We start from the raw sequence: 18,304 nt of genomic DNA on the forward strand, positions 1-18,304 counted from the left end.
AAAATGCATTACCCAGTCTTATGTGACCACAGACTTACTTCTTAAATATCCTTATACCATGGTAACCTTTATGCCCCAAGGACCTCTTATGTCCCGAGAATCTTTTTTTTTTTTTTTCAGAGTAAATGTTTGACATTTCACTTGTTTTAACGCAGGTTCTCCTAGGAAAGACAATATTGCATGTTGTCTTTATGCAATATTCATGTTTCTGAAGGAACCAGAAACACTGGAAATACTAAAATCGTGTTAAAAAAAGAAGAGAGTTTGTCCACTTGTAAGAAAAACGTTATTTTGTCCTTTTTATTTTGTTTTGTTTCTGCCTGTATGAATGCTAAATCCAGGTGAGGTGATTTACTTCCCTTGCTGTTGTTTGTGTGGATGTTTTTCTGTGCTTGTATGTAACCTTTGTTCTTGTGTGCTTTTGATGTTGTTCCATGTTTATACATATGTACCCAAACTAGGTGAAAGCCCAGTCATTAAGTACAACTTCACATTCCTTTTGGTTTCTCATAATCCCCAAGACCCTGAAGAAAATGTAGTTTGGAAGTTGAAGGAGGGTGTTTAGTTAATCTGCCTTTAGATAACTGAAGAGAAGGGTCCGGTCATGCTGCGGTAGTGCAATCTTTATCCATCTATATTCATGTTTCCAGCATACCAAAATGGAAGACTCAAGAACTGTTCAAGTTTGACACCTATCTATAAAAGACAGACTTCTACTGTGCATTCCCTCTTGGCTGGTTCATGAGTAAGGACATGTTCTTCTCAGCTGACTACTGGAGGCTGAGCACTTTATTACTAGAGGTATTTCTTCAGCATAGATTTTGTTCATATTTTGTCTTAGTTTTTGTCATTACTGGATGTTTTAGTGTGTGTTGCTATGCACTCCTCATCTTGGGTCATCAAAATTTTTCTCTCTGGGAGAATTCACACAACTGATGAGCCTTTGTGCCACCTGTAATGGTTAATTACCTTTTAGCCAGTGCATAAATATACTGCTTGTGCTTCTTGGGCAGGTGCTCTGTCTGTCTGTCCTTCATGTGCTGTGGTCTTGGAGAATCCAAGCTGAAACTTTGGGAATTTGCTATAGAGGCAAGCAGTGATGCTAATTTTCATCCCAAGTTATTGGAAGTATTGAAAACTGGACACTTTAAGCCTGCACTGTGATGCTCCATCAGACCAGAGTGTCAGAGAAGACCCCCACCCAACTCCTGAATGTCGTACCAGCTGCAGATGCTCTTGTCTTGTTCCTCAGCTCATCTGTGGTCCAGTTGCACTGAGAAATCCCAGGTCATTAGGAGAAGGACTGAAGGAAGTCATGAGGAGGACTGAAGCACTTCCAAGCAGAGTTTTTGGCACTGAAACTAGTATTCCTGGCTCTCCTGCATCAAGGGAAAACCAGAATCAAACATTATTGATATTTACAGTCTTCTGTTCCAAGCAGCACAGCCTCAAGCCCTGCTTATTCATTTGGTACTAGTTGAGCTTGGGCTTGCTTCACTGTTTTTTGGTCCACAGGCTTTTAATTCTAAACAGCGATTTTTTTGTTTAGTTTGTGCAGGGTGCTGCAGGTATTGGTGAAATTACGTATTTCACTTATGCCTCTTTAAGGACAGCCTACAGCACCAGTTGTGCCTGTTTGTGGTTCTGGATATCACAGCTGTTTTCTTTGCAGCAATTCACACGTTCTTTCTTTCTTTCCTTCCTGCCTCTTAAAAGAGGAATGATTGAATAATCTAGCTTTTTAACCTCCTGAGGTTTGTGGTGTAGGTGCTGCTGCCATTTCTGTCCATGCCTGTACAGTAGCAGTCATCTTCTAAGCCAGCTGTGGTGATTGGCAGTGAGTTTCCAACATGCAGGAGAGTTGTTAGCGATAGGTTCCTTAGGAGAGAGATGATTGTCATATCACTTCCTTCTTTTTTGCCATATTTCTTCTAGTGTAGAAGCTGAGGCTTCTCATTCATCCTTTAGATTATCTTTGGACTGTTCTGTTGTTGAGGTTGCATCACCATTATTTTTTAGGGGAGGCCTTGTGCCTTACTGACAGCCAGAGAGCTTTTCGGGATTCCTTAAAATGTATTGTTAGATTCCTTCAATTCCTTAGAAAAGAAGCTGGTGACAACATTCAGGACATTTTCTGTCCTACAGACACACTCTCAATGAACAGGACCGTTTCTGTGGGTGAAGCAATTCTGTATGTGGTCTGAATTTTGTGGTTTTCTTACTCCCTAAGTGGTCAACTGGAGGAACAAATTTATCTCTGAAGGGACTATTTGTGATTTCCATTTGTTTTTCTCCTTGTTTGTGGTGATGATTGTGGAAGGAAAAAATCCAAGTAGGCTGCTCTTTGAGATAATGATAGTTTGGGCAAAGGAGCAGCCTACTCAGTCACCAAGCTTTGCCTAGAAATGTGCAAAGCTTTGTTAGCTGTCTTAAGAGCACAGATTCAGTGGTCAGTTGTATAGCTTCATTAATGTTCTGCCTGTGTACTTAAGGGAGGATTTATTCCCTTCTCTACTAGAGACTTGTTTGACAGCCGGAACCTATTTGAAGGCATCCTTGGGCTCTATGGATGATCCCTAATAGCCTCTCATATTTTACATACTTTTTAATGTTTTAAATACTGAATTGGAAAAGGTCATACTGTCTTTGACTGAAGACTGGTTGTCATTTTTAGGTCCCTTGGCATCTTCTCATTGGCAACCAAGAGCAAGTGACACTAACTCTTTTCTTCTGCAGAGACTGCAGCTTCTTTCTCTGTTCCTTCCCTGGAGTCCTATTAGTTGAGGGGCTGTTACTATTGCACAGGCATTTTACAGATACCAGTTCCTCTTCTGAGCTCTTCTCCTGCTCATCAACACTCCTGGAAGAAAAATAATGTGAGATTCAATCTCCATCAGTTGATCTAAATCCTCTGTACAGTATTCCTTCCACAGATGGTGTTTGTGTGAGCTCATTCTGACTTCTGCCCAAAAGTAGAGTCTGCCAGGGAATTAACCATTTTGATACCCAAACTGAATGCTGAAAGCTGAGATTCTTATTTCGTTCTCAGTATTGCTAACAACTTTTCTTTTTACACTGGTGAACTCCTTTTACACTGGTGAACTCCTTTTACACTGGTGAACTCCTTTTACGCTGGTGAACTCCTTTCGGAGTTTGGTTGTCTTAGTGCTGAAAGACATAAGGTCTCACCTATTTCCATGCAGATGGACAAACTGTTTTCAAGATAGATCAGATCGGGTCTGTTTTGGAGACCACAAACATGGTATTTCCATTTGTCACTGGACTATAATCCATCAGAGCTCAAGTCATACCAGTTGTTGGGAATGTGTAATGTTTGTCAAGCAGCCACCTGGAAGCTCTCCATTACCAAAAAACATGTTGTTGTAGAAGCACCACCAGGGATGTAGCGTGTGGCAAAGTTAATCAAAATTTCCACATGAAGGATTCAGAGGCCCATCTCTGAGGAGGTGTAAGTCTGAGTGTTACTGGTTAGCCATGCAGCGTTGAATATATGTGAACAGTCTTTAAAAACAAGCAGAAAAGGAGGTTACTTAACCTCCTCTGAGGTATGCCATCCAAACATACATTTTCCCTGCCTCACATCCTTTGTTGGGATCTTGCAACAGAACAAATAAAAACCTCATGGTTTACTACCTTCTCTGGGCATCAGGTATGATGAAAGAAGTACAGGACTCACCAAGAACAAAAACTTGTTCCCCAGCTTTGAATGTTAATACATTGTGAATGTAAATCTTGAGTGCACTTCTGGATAGCTTTGGTTGCTGGTAAAATGACCTTTCTGTTACCTTAAGACTGAAAAAGAATCTAAATACAACCAGCGTTGTTATCTGCCATGCTGCTTTAGAGCTCACTTAACATATGTGGACATCCCACTTTATTTTTCCTTTTAATAATTCCTGCATTTTTATTTCTCTGTTATACTTTAAACGACTGCTTGTCCAAATATAAGTCCTTTGGCTAGCTAGGGAATTATTTTATATGACCTAGAAAGTAAGTACACTGGCAAAGCTGTTGCTCTTCCCCTTTTTGGTATGAGTTGTGAATGTTGTTCTATCTGAATCTTTGTATCTTTTCACTGTAAGGACCTGAATATTTCTCTTTTCTCTCCTATTCTGCTCATTTTTGAAGTGCACGCTGTTGAGAGTAAGTGTTGCTGTATCCTTATCCTTTTTTTTTTTCCACCAAAACTGTTTATTACAGAACTAATGTAATTTCTGTTATTTGCTGTGTCTGTAAATCTCCTTTGGGAGGAGCTGTTGATTAGGCCAGGATTTGAGAAGATTGCCTGGAAACTAAAAGGAGAGCCATCTCCTTTTAGGAGAGCTAAAAGGAATGCATTCTTCTGTGGTAAAGGGGGTACCAGGTGGAAAAGGTTGAGAATCTTTGTCTTAAACGATTTTAATGTATCAGTGTTGGAAATAATATGTTGGTGGATTATTAGTTGCTCTGTGCAGATAATGTAATTGATGGGGGCATGATGTCATGTTGGAGAGACTTTGCCTTTTGAAGTCGAATGGGATAATTCTTTAATCTAATTTGTACAACAAGCTAGATAATTTCTCCTGGGAATTCAGGCACCAAGCCTGCTAATCTCAGAATACTCAGTAGGAGGTTTTCCAAGGGTTTGTAAACCATTGGATTTTTTTTTTTTAAGGGTAATCATGGTGATTACAGGTTGAGATGTGATGTTTTGACTTGGTGACATCTGGTAGAGGGCTCAGGCTCTTGGCTTTGCTCACTCCCTACCCTTGCTGCAGCATTTTTTGTGTTGCTCCCTGCTTCAATCTCTTCTTCACTGCAGCTGTGCTTCTGTAAGATATTGTCCTCCAGAAAATTTTTTCCAGTTTGAAAATTGGTGTCCTAGTGCACCTTGGAGCAGTGTGTTTGGGTAGCTGTGTTGGGTTTTTTGCAGTCTTAAGGTGTTTATTGACGGAGTTCTGAGCAGCCAGAAGTGCTGTTAACCCTGTTTTACAGTCCCTAGACTTGGACATTAAGTCCTTGAAGTCTTTGTGGAAGTTCAGGTCAGAAATGCAAGATGGGGAGAATTCTTCAGATAGAAAGCAGTTCTTAAAACTGTTACTAGAAAAGTGAAGAAAACTAGGTTGTATAAAAATAGTCAGACTTCTTGATGTCTAGAGACACTAAGATGTTTTACAGGTGTCTCTGTTTTACCTAGCCAGGCACTTAGCTGCAGTTAAGGGAAAGGAAGGAATGTGTGTCTTTCTTCAGAAATAACAGTCTCTGATCCTATCTGATAATCTCTTAGGATCTTCTGTTTCTTCTCTACACAGGCCTGTTGTTTTATGTTAAACAAACTATGGCTAGCTAAACGTTTATCTACAACCTAGAGTATATACACAGGTGATCCTCAGTGATCAGACATAAACCTGTGGTCTGGTGGAAGACTGCTTCAGAAACTGAACATATGAATCACGCTTTTTTTTGCAGAGTGGTACATTTATTGGAAAGTTTTATAAAAACTACTTAATCGGTGTTTTATCTGTGGAAGGTATAGTAGAGCAGTGTGGGGAAATTTTTGTTTTGGATAGCCATGTCTGTTAAAATGGGTCAGGCAGGATGTGAATTAGTGTAACAGGTTTGATAACGACTGGTTAAGTGCTGCCCTTGAGTTTCTTGGGTACTGCCCTATTACGGTAAGATTTGTCGACCTCACTGGTACTCAGCTCCCATTTCACATGCCAATGAATGTGGGTACCCAAGTGTTTTAGCTGATAAACACCATAATCCTGTGCAGGGTTCTAGGAGCACAGGTACCAGGAGGAGTCCCTGTCCCTCCTAGTGCATCGCTGCACTGAGCCAGCACAAGGATTTGTGCAGCTGTGTGTCTAACCTTACTTTGGAGCTACTCTGGCTGGAAGAGTAGCTTCACATAAAGTAATACTTAAATTTCAGCCTGTTACGTTCTTTGATGTGGCTCATGACCAAAAGGAGAGTGGGGCAGCAATGAGCCATCAACAGAAAGATGGGAGGATAAAGACTGTTTTATTCCTTTGGTAGTAGGTCCAATTTAAATGCAGATCCACCAGAGCCAGGATCTCTGTAAAACTTCATTGTTAACGGAAGCTTAGCCTGCTGGTGTCTATACAAAAGGCAGCGGACCTCAACACTTCACTGACAGCTAAGCCTCTTAACCCTTAAGTGCAAATAATACTGCAGCGTGGAAGAGGGTGTTGCTGTAACTGTTCAGAAAAACAGAGTAGCATAACCCCAAGGCGACTTCTCCATTCCTTTCCCTGCCCACCATTCCACATCTGTTTCCAAAGTTTTAGTAGGAGTTTCTTTTTTAAAAACAAATGAGTTCTTTGGTCCAGTTGCCAGCACAGGCACACAGACTGCTGTGCTAGTGGCAGTGGTAGGTCTGCACACTTGTCAGAGACAGCAACAGGAAGATCTGAAGCCAGTGCAGCTCTGAGCTCTGCCTTAATTCCAGTGACTTCGGCCTTGGTTTCTGAGCACTGAACATTTTAACTGTGAATTGCAAGGGCCTCCCCATGGATCAGACCTTTAGGAATATAGTTTTAGGCTTAGGCTTAGCATTTCCTTTTCTCTGTTTTGCATGCATCTCTCTTTGGGTATAGTAGTAAGTAATGCTTCTGGTGTTTTACTGAAAGAAGTTAGTGGAAAAAAATGAGTTCACAGCATGCTAATGTTAAATAAATGTTTTAAAGGAGGGGCTGTTTCCAGTCAGTTCTTTAGCTTTGCAGCCTGTCTTGTGCTGGGCTGTATATCAGAAACCTTTCAAGGCAGCAGCATTCCTAACCTTTGTTAATAGTGTAGCAGCACTTGATATGCCTCTAAGCAGCTCCTAAAGGAATAGCCCACAATTTTTGAAGTGTGTTTTTCTTTGCTAAGGTGAAAGGTGAGGTCTGGCTTGCTGAGAACATGAATTTACCTGTTAAAATGCACCACAGCCTCTGGGGACTTTAAGATGATTGTGTGACTTTGGACAAACCTGCTAGGAGCGATACTGAAATCGAGTTGTAAGTTATATTTTTCATCCTGAGACTGATGCTTCTGGCATTGCATAAAGTCTTTAAGTAGCCAACCAAAAGATATCCTGCCATTGCTTGGATCTTTGCTGGACCCCTTCTAGGGGGGCATGGTGCTGCCAAGGGCGTCATATCGCTGTATGCAGGAAGGGCAGAGAGAGGGCAGGCCTTACCCAGTTCCTAGCACTGGTGACAGTCATCTTGGCCCCACCAGTGATTTGCAGATACCCTCCTCAGGCAGTCCCTGCAAAGACTTTTCCTTTCCCTGGGTGTTCTCTGGCCAGCAGTAACAATGATGATAGGCAGACCACTGAGAGTTGCTAAGATGATGATGATGATTTCTTTAGGGCATTTGCATGTGATATTAAGGCATGTGCCCTCCTCAGTTGTTAGTTTAGATCTGTTCTGCCTCTGTGTTTTACAGTAGCTAGAGGAGTTATGTGTATCAGGTGGTAACTGAGATAACAGTGAAGTTTTCCTTGCTTGCTTCTGGGATCTTGTTTTTAGCCTAGATTAAGAGTACATTCAGGTGAGGACTAAAATACCTAATCTGAAGTAACCCCAAATTAAGTTACTTTACTTTAGCAGTGGTTAGTCTATGTCAGGGGGGGAATTGCAGCAGTTTTATCTGTCCCATGCTCTACTGCAAGCAAGAGAGAAACCCAGACCATTTCCTTGCTGTTGTAGATCGTGATGGAAATGAGAGGAGATCTCTTATAGTCTAGAATAAGGTAAAATAGATATGCTTGTTATCACAGTCTAAACTATATTGTTAAACTACTTTTCTATTACAGTTCATGATCTGCAGAGCTTCGGACTTGATAATGTAAGTGTTCCCAAGACAGTGTTCTACTTCTCTTGGCCTGTTTTCCTTCTGGATGTGCCTTTGACACATGGAGGTCCTAGTGTAGTGATCTCAGCAGGATTTGGCTTTATGAGCCTGAGCAGAACCTGGGACCTGCTTTCACACAGGGCTCTGAAGTATGTTCTGGGACATTTGTACATTGCTTGGCAGTCCCCCTCTTCCTGAGACTGCCTTGCTCCTTAATGTGTGCGTCCCAGTTTTTTAAGGTTGACATTTTCACAACTGCTTCTGGATCTGTTGGAGTTTATCTTGTGCTGGGAGTAAAGCAGATGATACCCCTACCTATGCCACCCAGGCAGCTGACAGTATGATGCTCCTATGGCAGGGAGAGGAGTGGGTGGGAGAACCTGCATTGGAGATGGGAGGGAAGGGCACCGGGATTTATTGTTTAATTGTTAGGAAGTACAGAATAAGGGAGGACCTGTCCCTGTTCCAGAGCCAGGAGAATATACAAACAATTAACTTTAGGCCCCTTACCTTGTCCCTCAGATGTTGTGCATTTGTTTGAGTTACTAGCATTTCCGTTTCAGATCAATATGACGCACTATATCAAACATCTCTCATTTGGAAGGGATTATCCGGGCATTGTGAACCCTCTGGATGGGACAGATGTCACTGCACAGCAAGGTAAAAGCCAGCTGAGAGAAATCTCTTTTTAAGTGTCTGTATTAATAACTGTTAGAAGAGAACAGGAGTGAAGTTCTCAGTCTTTAACAAGAACCCTGACAGCGTTGCGTAAAATGGACTCCTCTACCTTGTGCTCTTTCTGGAATAGCTGCCTCCGTTCATCTGGAACAAATCTGCCAACGTGTTTTGGTTCTGTGACCTTTCTGAAAGATCTCTCTTTTCAGCGTTCATGGGTGCACAACAGCAGGTACAGCACATCATTATGAAATGCCTACATCAGGTGTAGTTCAGAGAGAGCCCTGTCTAGCTTCTGTGTACAGCAGGAGATAAACCAGAAGATGCAGGATAGAGAAGAAAGGCCTAATAGAAAGTTGCTGGAGAACCGTAGTGTCTGCCTGACCTTGGTCTATCCAACAGTAATGGCTGAACAGCTGCAACGAAGTTGAAATATTTCTGATCTTCTCTGGATAGCTCCAGTTTGCTGGCTTGGGAAAGAAAGGCAATTCCCTCTTCGTGTTACTGCTACTCAAACTATAATCTTGGTTTATTCACATAAGCTTTGTACATTTTCCATGAAAGGTCCTGATCATGCTACTTTATATGCCACTGTGGAGATCACTTATTTTTTTTTAGATCTGCTGAAGTCTGCAAAGTTTGTCTTTGCAGGTACTTGGGGTGCTGTTATACAGTAAAGCTTGGAGAAAGAAGTCATTTGCTGTGAGGTGGTGGTAGGATTGTTAATCCTATCTGAATCCATTCTTTTAAATTTTTCACCATCAATTTTAATTCTTGTACCCAAATCAGAGGATGATGCTTAAAATAAAATACAGAAAAATGAAAAGGTATCTTAATGCTCGATGTGGTTGTGATGCTGTAGTTTTTCTGTGGAGTAACAGACTGTCTGAGAGGGGGCCTGTAGCTGGCTGGTAAATTCTTTCTGTAGGCTGAAGCTTTCCATCCTGGTCCTCAGAGAACCAGTTGGCAAATTTTTGAGGAATTAGGACTGAAGACATGCTCTGGAGAAGTGGGAGGAGTAGATTGTAGGTCAGATTTGTTTATTGCAAACCAGCTAAAGTTATCATATATGAGAATTACTTCTTCTGTAGAAATGGATGAATAATCTTCTCTAAGGAATTTCATAGAAAATAGGTTTTCAGAGCGACTCCAGCTTCCCGTTATCCTGAAGAGAACTGAAGGAACAGGCTGGTCTGAGGCGGCAGAAGTTCTCCTATTTTTTTCTTCGCTGATCCAGATGTTCTTCTTTATATCCTGATAAGATAAAAAACATACTTCTACAGGAATAAACTGAAGTGTTAATTGAAGTTGATAGAGTATGCTAATTTAGAGTTGAGTATGTTTTCTTAGGGCTGTGCTGTTAAATATAAAGGTTTTTATATGCTAGGATAAGAATTTTCAAGAAGCTATACTGGTAACAGATAGCTGCTTTCTAGAAAGTTTTCCATTTAGTCAAGGCCAAAATGACAGTTTTGGTTGGAACATGAACGAGATTCACGTTGGCAAAAGGAAAACTCATGTCAGACATCAATTTTACTGTCCTTGAAAACTTCCAGTAATGTTGTGCAGAAAGATGTTCCCTGACAAGCTGAACAAAACCAGTTTGTGTCTACCTAACCTGTCAGTTGTGCTTAACAGCTCTTTTCCAGTTGTTAATTGTATCTTTCTGTCTTTGCTTACAGCTTCCATGATGTTTCAGTATTTTGTGAAAGTGGTCCCCACGGTGTATATGAAAGTAGATGGTGAAGTAAGTAACTTTTTTCCCTATTGTTTTGGCAAATGAAAGCCTTCAGACTTTCTCCTCATATTCTGATGTTGACCTTAGCTGGCCTCTGGTGGAAGCAACACAGTCTGACTTTCTTTGTATCTCCACCCCAGCAAGAATAACAATTTCTGTGGTGTAATGCTATCTGTAATGTTGCAGCAGTGATAAAGCAGATTTCAGCCTCCTCCATCCCACCCAGATCAAAGTGACCATGACATTTTCATAGTGTTCCCTCATGAATCCCTCACAGTGCATACTCAGGAGAAGTCAAAGCAGCAAGGACATCCTAAAAATGTTCTTTGGAGAATAATGCAAGATCAGCTTGTCTCCAATTTAAAATCTCCTTTAGCCTCCAAAAGAGTGTGGCCCCACTTTCAGAATATGTCCTTCTTTTGGGACAGGAAGGATAAACAAATTACCAAGGAGATACCAGAGTGAGACAAAGATCTTGAGAACAGGCACAAACTTAGGCTCTCTTCGGAAGCCAGCAGAAAGAACTGTGGCTTCTTTTGTTCCTTGGAAGCGTTTATTTTTGGTTGCTGTCATTCTGCGGGGATCTCAAGAGCTATGGAGAAACTCTTTTTAAAAAACAAACCAAACCTGTCAGTTGTTATTGTTTGGGCCCCCATAGTCTTGGGGCAGCAGAATGATGTACGCTGTTAGGTTTCTTTTGCAAAGAAAACACCAGTAGAGGCAGAAGCCCTACTGTTGTGCAGACTTCACCACCAGTGCTACCCAGTGTACTTTCCTAACCCTGTGAGGAGGCAGCAGGTGCCACGTGCCCCAGTACCTCTGTGAACACTCACGTACAGGGTGGCTTAGCTCCCTAGCTGTCTCCCAGGTTTTGGTTTTGTATCTGCTATGCTGTGTGCAGGGTCTGTGCCCAGCTTCACTGTAACACCAAACCAGTTTCCTCTGAAGTTAAACCCAAGTGTGGTTCTGGAGCTTGTTCAGCGTAAGGACTGATCTACCTGTGGACGAAACTACACCAGAATTTGACTCCCTTGTCCTGTGCGGTTTTATAGTGCTGTGCAAATGCCACAGCATTGGGAACCCTTACCACCTCAGGCTCTTCACCCAAACTCATGCCACTTTCAGGCCTGTACCACATACCCTTGCAATCAGAACAACATACTACTGCCCACCCACACAACCTGCATATTGCCTTCGGTACTCTGAAATGTAAACCACCAACAGATTATTAGTTACGTCAGAGGCTGCATAGGAGCCACAAATCTGAGGAGCCACACGGCCAGAGTAGACACGTGCATACATTCAGGCAAAGCTATCCTAGAGCAGTGTGGGCAGAGCAATCTAACAGAATCCATTGGGAAGGTAGACGTAGTTTGTGTTTCTTCACCTGCCCTGAAGATTGAAACTGAGAGACTCAGTTCTCATGTGATAAATCTTTATGTGGACCACTCTTTCTTCAATGCCTCGCCTAGAAAGGACCCATCTGTTCTTTCCTGGAAGTCAGGTGGAAGTTACTTGCTATGGAGTGATACTGTGAGAACGCAGACCATGTTTGAAGCTCATTCTGCTTGGATTCAGGCTGTCTCTGCAATTTCTATGTGTGATTGAAATTCCTGAAGTACAAAGGATAGTTAATTGGAGCTCTGTTCTTAGAGCCACTTCCCAGTATGCCTTCTGTTTCTCTTGATGACATCTTGCATTCTACTGTATAGAGCTGTTGTTCAGTTTTCAACAGACTTCTGTTGAAAACTCCTTCCAGGAGAGGAATCCATACAGTCCATGGTACTCAGAGTAACTGTGGATCCAAGTGTGCTGCCAGATGTATACCAGGGGCTGTGTTATTCATTCAGTACTTAGAACCCCCAAATATAGAACTTGGTAAAGAAACTGGATAGTATCTTTCTCAGCGTGGATCATAATTTGCATCAGATACCTTATAATAGAACATCATTTAATTTTACGGAAATAGAATTTATTTGCTCTAAAAACAAGACTGGTATGAACAAAGTGTGGAAGGTGTGTAGGATGCAGAAGAACGATGCAGGGTGATCTTTATTTGTATAAAGATGGGCAGTCTGTGTCCTTCTGCAGCCCTGGCACTCTCCTGCCTTGATGTATTATTTTCTTTCTTCTCACTCTTGAATATATATGGCTTTCTGACATCGGTGCTGTCTCCTGAGGCATGCTTAGGCAAACTGCATTTTGGTAGAGGATGACATGGACTTGGGGTTGAGGTCAACAGGGACAGCTTACTCCATTACTTGCCAGCAGAGACCAGAAGAGTCCAGCCTGGAGACCGATGCATCATTCATTCTTTGGGCTAGCTGAGGGCTTTAACTGATAGCCTGTAGTAAAAATAGACTTGATCCTGATGGATGCTCTTTATGACCCTTTGTAGCCACTGTCAGGCCCTCCTCAAGGGATTGGGCAGGGCTACATTGATGTGGTTCACCAAAGACATGTTTTTACAGCCTTTCCTATTCCTTGTTGGCAAAACAGACTTTGCTGTGTTTGTTTCCTGCTAGGTTGTAAGAACTAACCAGTTTTCAGTTACACGACATGAGAAGATAGCCAATGGGCTACTAGGAGACCAGGGTCTGCCTGGTGTATTTGTGCTATATGAGCTTTCACCCATGATGGTGAAGCTGACAGAAAAGCACAGGTAAGTGACATTTCAATCTATTTCATTCACCCTCCACTGATTTTTGTCATTTTGCATAGCTTAAAACTGCACCCTTGCTTAGACATGACAGCGCAAATGCCTGAAAGTCATCCAAGCTCCATCCCAGTCAGTGGAGAGGAAGAGCCATTCCCAGATGCCCTTCCTCTCTGTGAACATCTGAAAGGGACTGGGGTTTTTCTGATACTATCTGAAGCATTTTAATCCAGTATCAAGATGGAGAACGAAATCAGTGCAGCTAGCAGAAGCCTGTTACAATGATTCTCGGTTCAGACTCAAAGTCTTATTTAACGGGAAGACTAGATTTATAGCTTATCCATCTTACCAGCACCTACAGCAGCACCCGTGCTGATCCAGCCTTGTTACTTACTCTGCATTTACCAGAGCTTTTCTGCATGTTGTAGTCAGCGTGGAACCTCTTTCTTCTTTCCAGGTCCCCTGTTAATCATAGGCATGTCATTGGAAGGGGTTGTAGCTGTCCGATCTTTTGGAATCATAATGAGAGACAGCCAGTGTCTATCCCTTAACGTGTGCTTAGGGATTTAGTTTCTGTGTTACAGCAGCCTGCTGTGCATTCTCTCTGGGCAGGAATGGATAAAATCGTAGGGATTACAGGTCCACTCTTTTGTACTTGCCTCCTAATGTTGCCATTGAGCTCATTAGAGCACACTGCCCTAATGCTACTTAATGCTGCTTATTAAAAGTATCAGTGACAAACTGCATTCTGTAGCCAGCTGGGGGTATTGTAAAATCTGTTAATTGTCAGCTTATTTGTATAATGCATAATTGTGTGCCATAATCAACATTATTATAATTATGAATTAGGTTTTAGTAGTTAATTGTTACTTATCTGACTTGGTATCTGAGCTCACGATGGTTGTTCAAATTGTTTTCCTCATTCTAGGTCCTTTACACACTTTCTCACGGGAGTTTGTGCCATTATTGGAGGCATATTTACAGGTATTGCACCTTTCAATCTTTTTTCTTTCTAAAATGTAAACATTTGCCATCTTACTCTTTCTAAACTCTTCACGGCTGGTAATAAATCCCTGTTTGATAGGGAGAGATGATTTCAGCCTTCAGGAGGGGATACAGCATGTTCTACAGAGCCATGGGAGTGGCATCAGATTGTAATTAGCACTGCAGACTTTCAAGAGGCTGTAGATGATGTAGACCTATTATAAGATTTCATTTGATGAAATATTTAATTTCATAATGATATAGACCTATCATAATATTTCATTTTTATGCTCCAGAGGACTTTGTTTTCAAATAACGTGGTCTTTCACTTAGCATATGAATGCATTTGTACTGTTTTCTTGGCCATCCTGGGTCTGTAAGCAGATAGTTGCTTTCATGTGGAGCCAAAGGTCAGTAAAACCAGTGAACCCAAGTAGCCATGGGCATAGCCATCTCGGAGGTCTCAAACTGTGTTCCCAAACATAGGAGCTCCGGTGAGTGCTCTGCATGGACTAAAAGCAGCCCTCACAGCTAGACAAGGTCCTGGAAGGCTGTTCCTGCAGAGCCGTTTGAGTGTCTGGACTTCATTCTCAGTGCTGGCTTCTGGAATAGCTCTTCAGTACCTGCCCAGCTCCATACATGTGACAGAGCCCAGCTTTGGTCCACCCCTGCACTCCAGCTAATAACCCAGGAAGCTCTGAAACATAGTCAGAGATGTCCCAATGGCTGTGAAGGGCCAGCCTAGAGATCTGGTCAGCAGATCTTATGGCCCTGAGAAGCCAGCTGTTGTATCACCTAACACCTGTATACATACCTGTATTACATAATACCTTTATCTGCAAGGTTTTCCCATCACCTGAGGTGTCACAATGCTCAGTTAACCTGATACTGTTAAACAGGATTTCTGTATGTAATAAATTTGATCATTCATACTCATTTCTATGGTTGACTTGGGAAAAGGCTTTCAGAAATTATTTTCATGACAAATGCAAGTGCCCTCTAGCACTGATTAGGTTTGACAGCCAGTTCATGGTGTTTGCTGCCATATGCCATGTTCAGACTCTTCATATTCTAGAGGACAGATCGAATCAGCTGTGTAACAGTTTTTCTGCTACAGCATCAAATTGGTTCCGCAAGTAGAGATAATTTCAGTGCGAAACAACCACAAAAGACTGATCTGAAGTGTTACTCAAAGACCAGATAGTACGGCAAATAATTCTGTATTCTGTAGTAATAAACAGAAGACTCAGTTCCTGTTTTAGCTGCTACTTTTGTCTTTGTTTAGGGCCAAGTAATTGCTTACTTACTCCTTAGATTGAGGTGTTGAATAAAAGAAAAAAGAACATGAAGCTTTATAAAGGCATTGAAAATACCTTCACTCACTAGCACTGTGTGTTCCCTCCCCTGCGATCTCAGGGTTTCTGTGCTGTGAAAGCTTCCTCGATGGACGCAGATTGTCTGGGTATTGTAGTGCAGTAAACCCATTCTGAGCTTTTCTGTGATCCTAAACACGCTCAGGTAATGGGCTGCTTCTGTGCTGGAGAGATTTGGGGAAAATACTGCAGAAAGAACTAAAGGCATCTGCGTTTTTTGCTTTGTGTCCTTGGTGGGGTAAACATTGCAGTCTCTGATAAAGGGCATCCATCAAGGGCAGCATCGGGTAGAGCAGCTTACTTCTGAGGTCACTGTGAAATGAGCAAGAAATGGGAAACATGCCCTTGGCAAGCTGGGTCAGGGAATGACATGGCATAAGGCTCTCGGCATCAGCTTCTTCTCCAAAGTCTTCTCACTCACACATGACTTGGCCTGTCTCATCTTTACTTCTGTAAGAGAGATCTTCTGAGCAGCAGCAACTGTTTTCTGTCTGGGGGAGCTGGAATTCCTTTCCACTGACAGAGGGGTGTGTGTTTTCTTTCCCTGAGAGTTGTTCTCTCTTTGAGGCATGTCTGGCTTGATGCATCTGTTTTTTCCTTTTAGTTGCAGGATTCATTGATTCCTTGGTCTATCACTCAGCATGTGCCATCCAGAAGAAAATTGAACTTGGGAAGACAACATAAAGAAGCAATGACCTCACCCCACAAAAAAAACCTAGAGAGAGATAAACAGGTTTTTCAAAACAGAGGTGATCTTCTGAGTGCACAAGAGGTTTGGAGTTACCAGATGGCCCTGACCCCTCTTATTTTACTGCCCCATTGTTCTTTGTTTGGCATTAATTTGTGAATGGAACTGCTTAAACCTTGCTGCTATAAAGATTAGCAATCTTGTCTGTCTGTGCAGACCCTACTGTAAAAACCCTTTTGTGTCAGTCCATGTTCACCCAGTTCTGTCCCCCTCCCCAAAAGAGATGCTGGATGGAGATACTGCATTCTCTTTGCTTCCAGGAATAATGTACTGTATTGTCATGAGACCTGGAATGAAGTTGCCATCAAATAAGCTTTCTAGCAAGACCATCTAGCTTTTTAAGTTTTTGTTAAATGAGTTTCTGAATGTGCTGATGCTGTATGCCAGACCTCTGTGAAAATGTGCTGAACCCCATGTGCTTTCCCTTCAGCTGTCCTGGGCAACGTGGTGAGACCTAGCACTTAGAATGTGCTTAGTGTACCGTGAGGCATTGCAGTTGCTCCAGATGGCTCTGCCTACAAAAGGTGCAAGTTGATGTTTCAGCAAAAAAAAAGTGTTTGGAGTTCTAATTTTTAAATTGGGTTGTGCTTTTCACTTCCCCCTTGAAATAACAGTCCATCCTCTGTGTGTTTTGGTAAAGCATTTGGAAGAGTAATTAAATTATTTGAACTAATCCTGGTATTGAATTGGAAATTATAGTTAAAAAACACACCTGCCTTGTGGTGGTGGGGTTTTTATCTTTTTAATGATCTATGCAAGTGAGTAGAGTGCTTGCTATGTGAAATTATAGTGGGATAAATGTGAAAATAATGAGGAAAAATATAATATTGTGAATTCCTGCCTCATTTTGAGGCAAAATAGACTCATTACTCTTAAATCTCAGCTCTGAATTTGCTTTGGTGCTGACTCTAAACTTGATCCAAGCAGTTGGTCCAACACTGCACAGTGTGACAGACACAGGATGAGATGTCAATCAGGGAGACAAGCAATTTGAAGTGTGCGGAAGGAGACCCTAAGATTAATCTTAAAGCTAGAATACTGAACAAAATGAGTTTATTAAAAAAAAAATAACATTTCAAACAAGGATATTTAATTAATCTGTTGGTTTAGGATCATACAGTACTACTACAATGTGAGGAAGGGGTCATAGTATCTGTATGTTTTATCAAGAATAAAAGAATTTGAACAGCATCGGTTGCTCAGCAGCTTTGTAACTAAATTTGAAAGAATAATGAGGAGGGGGAAGATGAATGGAAATACTACAGCAAGAGCTTAACCCACAGTTTAAACAATTACCTGCTAATTGCTTGTCTTTTTGATGAGAAAGCCAGTTACCTGTAAGCATTGGCGAGCATTGCACACAGCACTGCTTAGCACCTAGAGAAAACAGAGGGAAGGTGAAGGGGCAGGTAGGTGCAAGACTCGTAGTGTGGGAAACTGGATATAATAGAGATGAGAAACAGAAAACATATAGAAATGGAGGTTCCACCTGGAGGGGTAGGAAGTCAGTGAAGCTCATAGTTAAGTGGGAGCTTATGAGTAGAAGAGATCTGGTGATTTTAATAGACTGGAAGACCAAGTGACTAACAGCCATGGAAAAGCTGAGTCTGATTCAAGGGTGTGTATTTGTGATTGAAAATGGGAAAAGCCATCCTGCTAACCCTACTGTGGAGGAGAAAAACTCCTTTGGGGAGCTCAGTCTGCAGGGTCTGCAATCTTGTTCTGCAGGCTGGGGCTAATGTAGATTGTGCTGTCTTTTCAAAGCAGTAAGGGCTCAGAAAGTAAAGCAAATGTTAATAATATTCACATATATTTTCAAAGTTTATTCAACATAAGATCGTTTCAGCTGTAGTTCAGTGTCACCTACTGATTTAGCATGCTTGTTTTTTTCCTTTCTTACTCATTGATATAAGTTTAAAAATATTTCCTTAGTTATAAAAAGGAAGGGAAGATGCCCCTCTCCCCCTGCCCAGATTAGAACTATGAACCCTCCCTGGAAGCCATCAGTGGGTGAAAGTGTCAGCTCTGTCATGCAGCTAGCCACACTGGAGCAGCTGCTGTCACCACCCCCTGTCACCCGATGGCTTTGTGGCCACTGCAGGGACAGGCACAGCAGCTCATGGGCTCCACACACACTTCCAGCCCCAGTGTCTCCCCTTCTTCTCTCCCAGCCAGTGTGGGTAGAGCCATGCCCACCCCTTGTCCGGCTAAATGCAACATCGCTGGTGCCATGGAAGTCTGTCAGCTCCTGTCACCCACGGTGCCCA

At 42.0% G+C, this 18,304-nt stretch overlaps 1 protein-coding gene across 7 annotated transcripts in view; it reads left to right on the forward strand.

Annotated features, from left to right (window-relative positions):
• The window catches only part of ERGIC3 (ERGIC and golgi 3), a 29,425-nt gene extending 12,197 nt beyond the window's left edge, over positions 1–17,228 (forward strand). For 5 of the 7 annotated variants that reach the window (XM_074920183.1, XM_074920186.1, XM_074920188.1 and 2 more), the window contains 7 exons: positions 4,150–4,164; positions 7,826–7,857; positions 8,427–8,523; positions 10,221–10,285; positions 12,802–12,938; positions 13,861–13,916; positions 15,894–17,228. In XM_074920183.1, coding sequence (XP_074776284.1) covers positions 4,150–4,164; positions 7,826–7,857; positions 8,427–8,523; positions 10,221–10,285; positions 12,802–12,938; positions 13,861–13,916; positions 15,894–15,973 — 482 coding nt within the window. In that variant the 3' untranslated portion in view covers positions 15,974–17,228. The remainder of the gene's footprint in view (positions 1–4,149; positions 4,165–7,825; positions 7,858–8,426; positions 8,524–10,220; positions 10,286–12,801; positions 12,939–13,860; positions 13,917–15,893) is intronic. The other 2 variants (XM_074920184.1, XM_074920187.1) reach the window with 1 other exon arrangement.
• Positions 17,229–18,304: the final 1,076 nt, after the last annotated feature.

The sequence above is a fragment of the Athene noctua genome, chromosome 16, assembly GCF_965140245.1.
Source record: "Athene noctua chromosome 16, bAthNoc1.hap1.1, whole genome shotgun sequence".
In the NCBI taxonomy this organism is placed as follows: domain Eukaryota; kingdom Metazoa; phylum Chordata; class Aves; order Strigiformes; family Strigidae; genus Athene; species Athene noctua.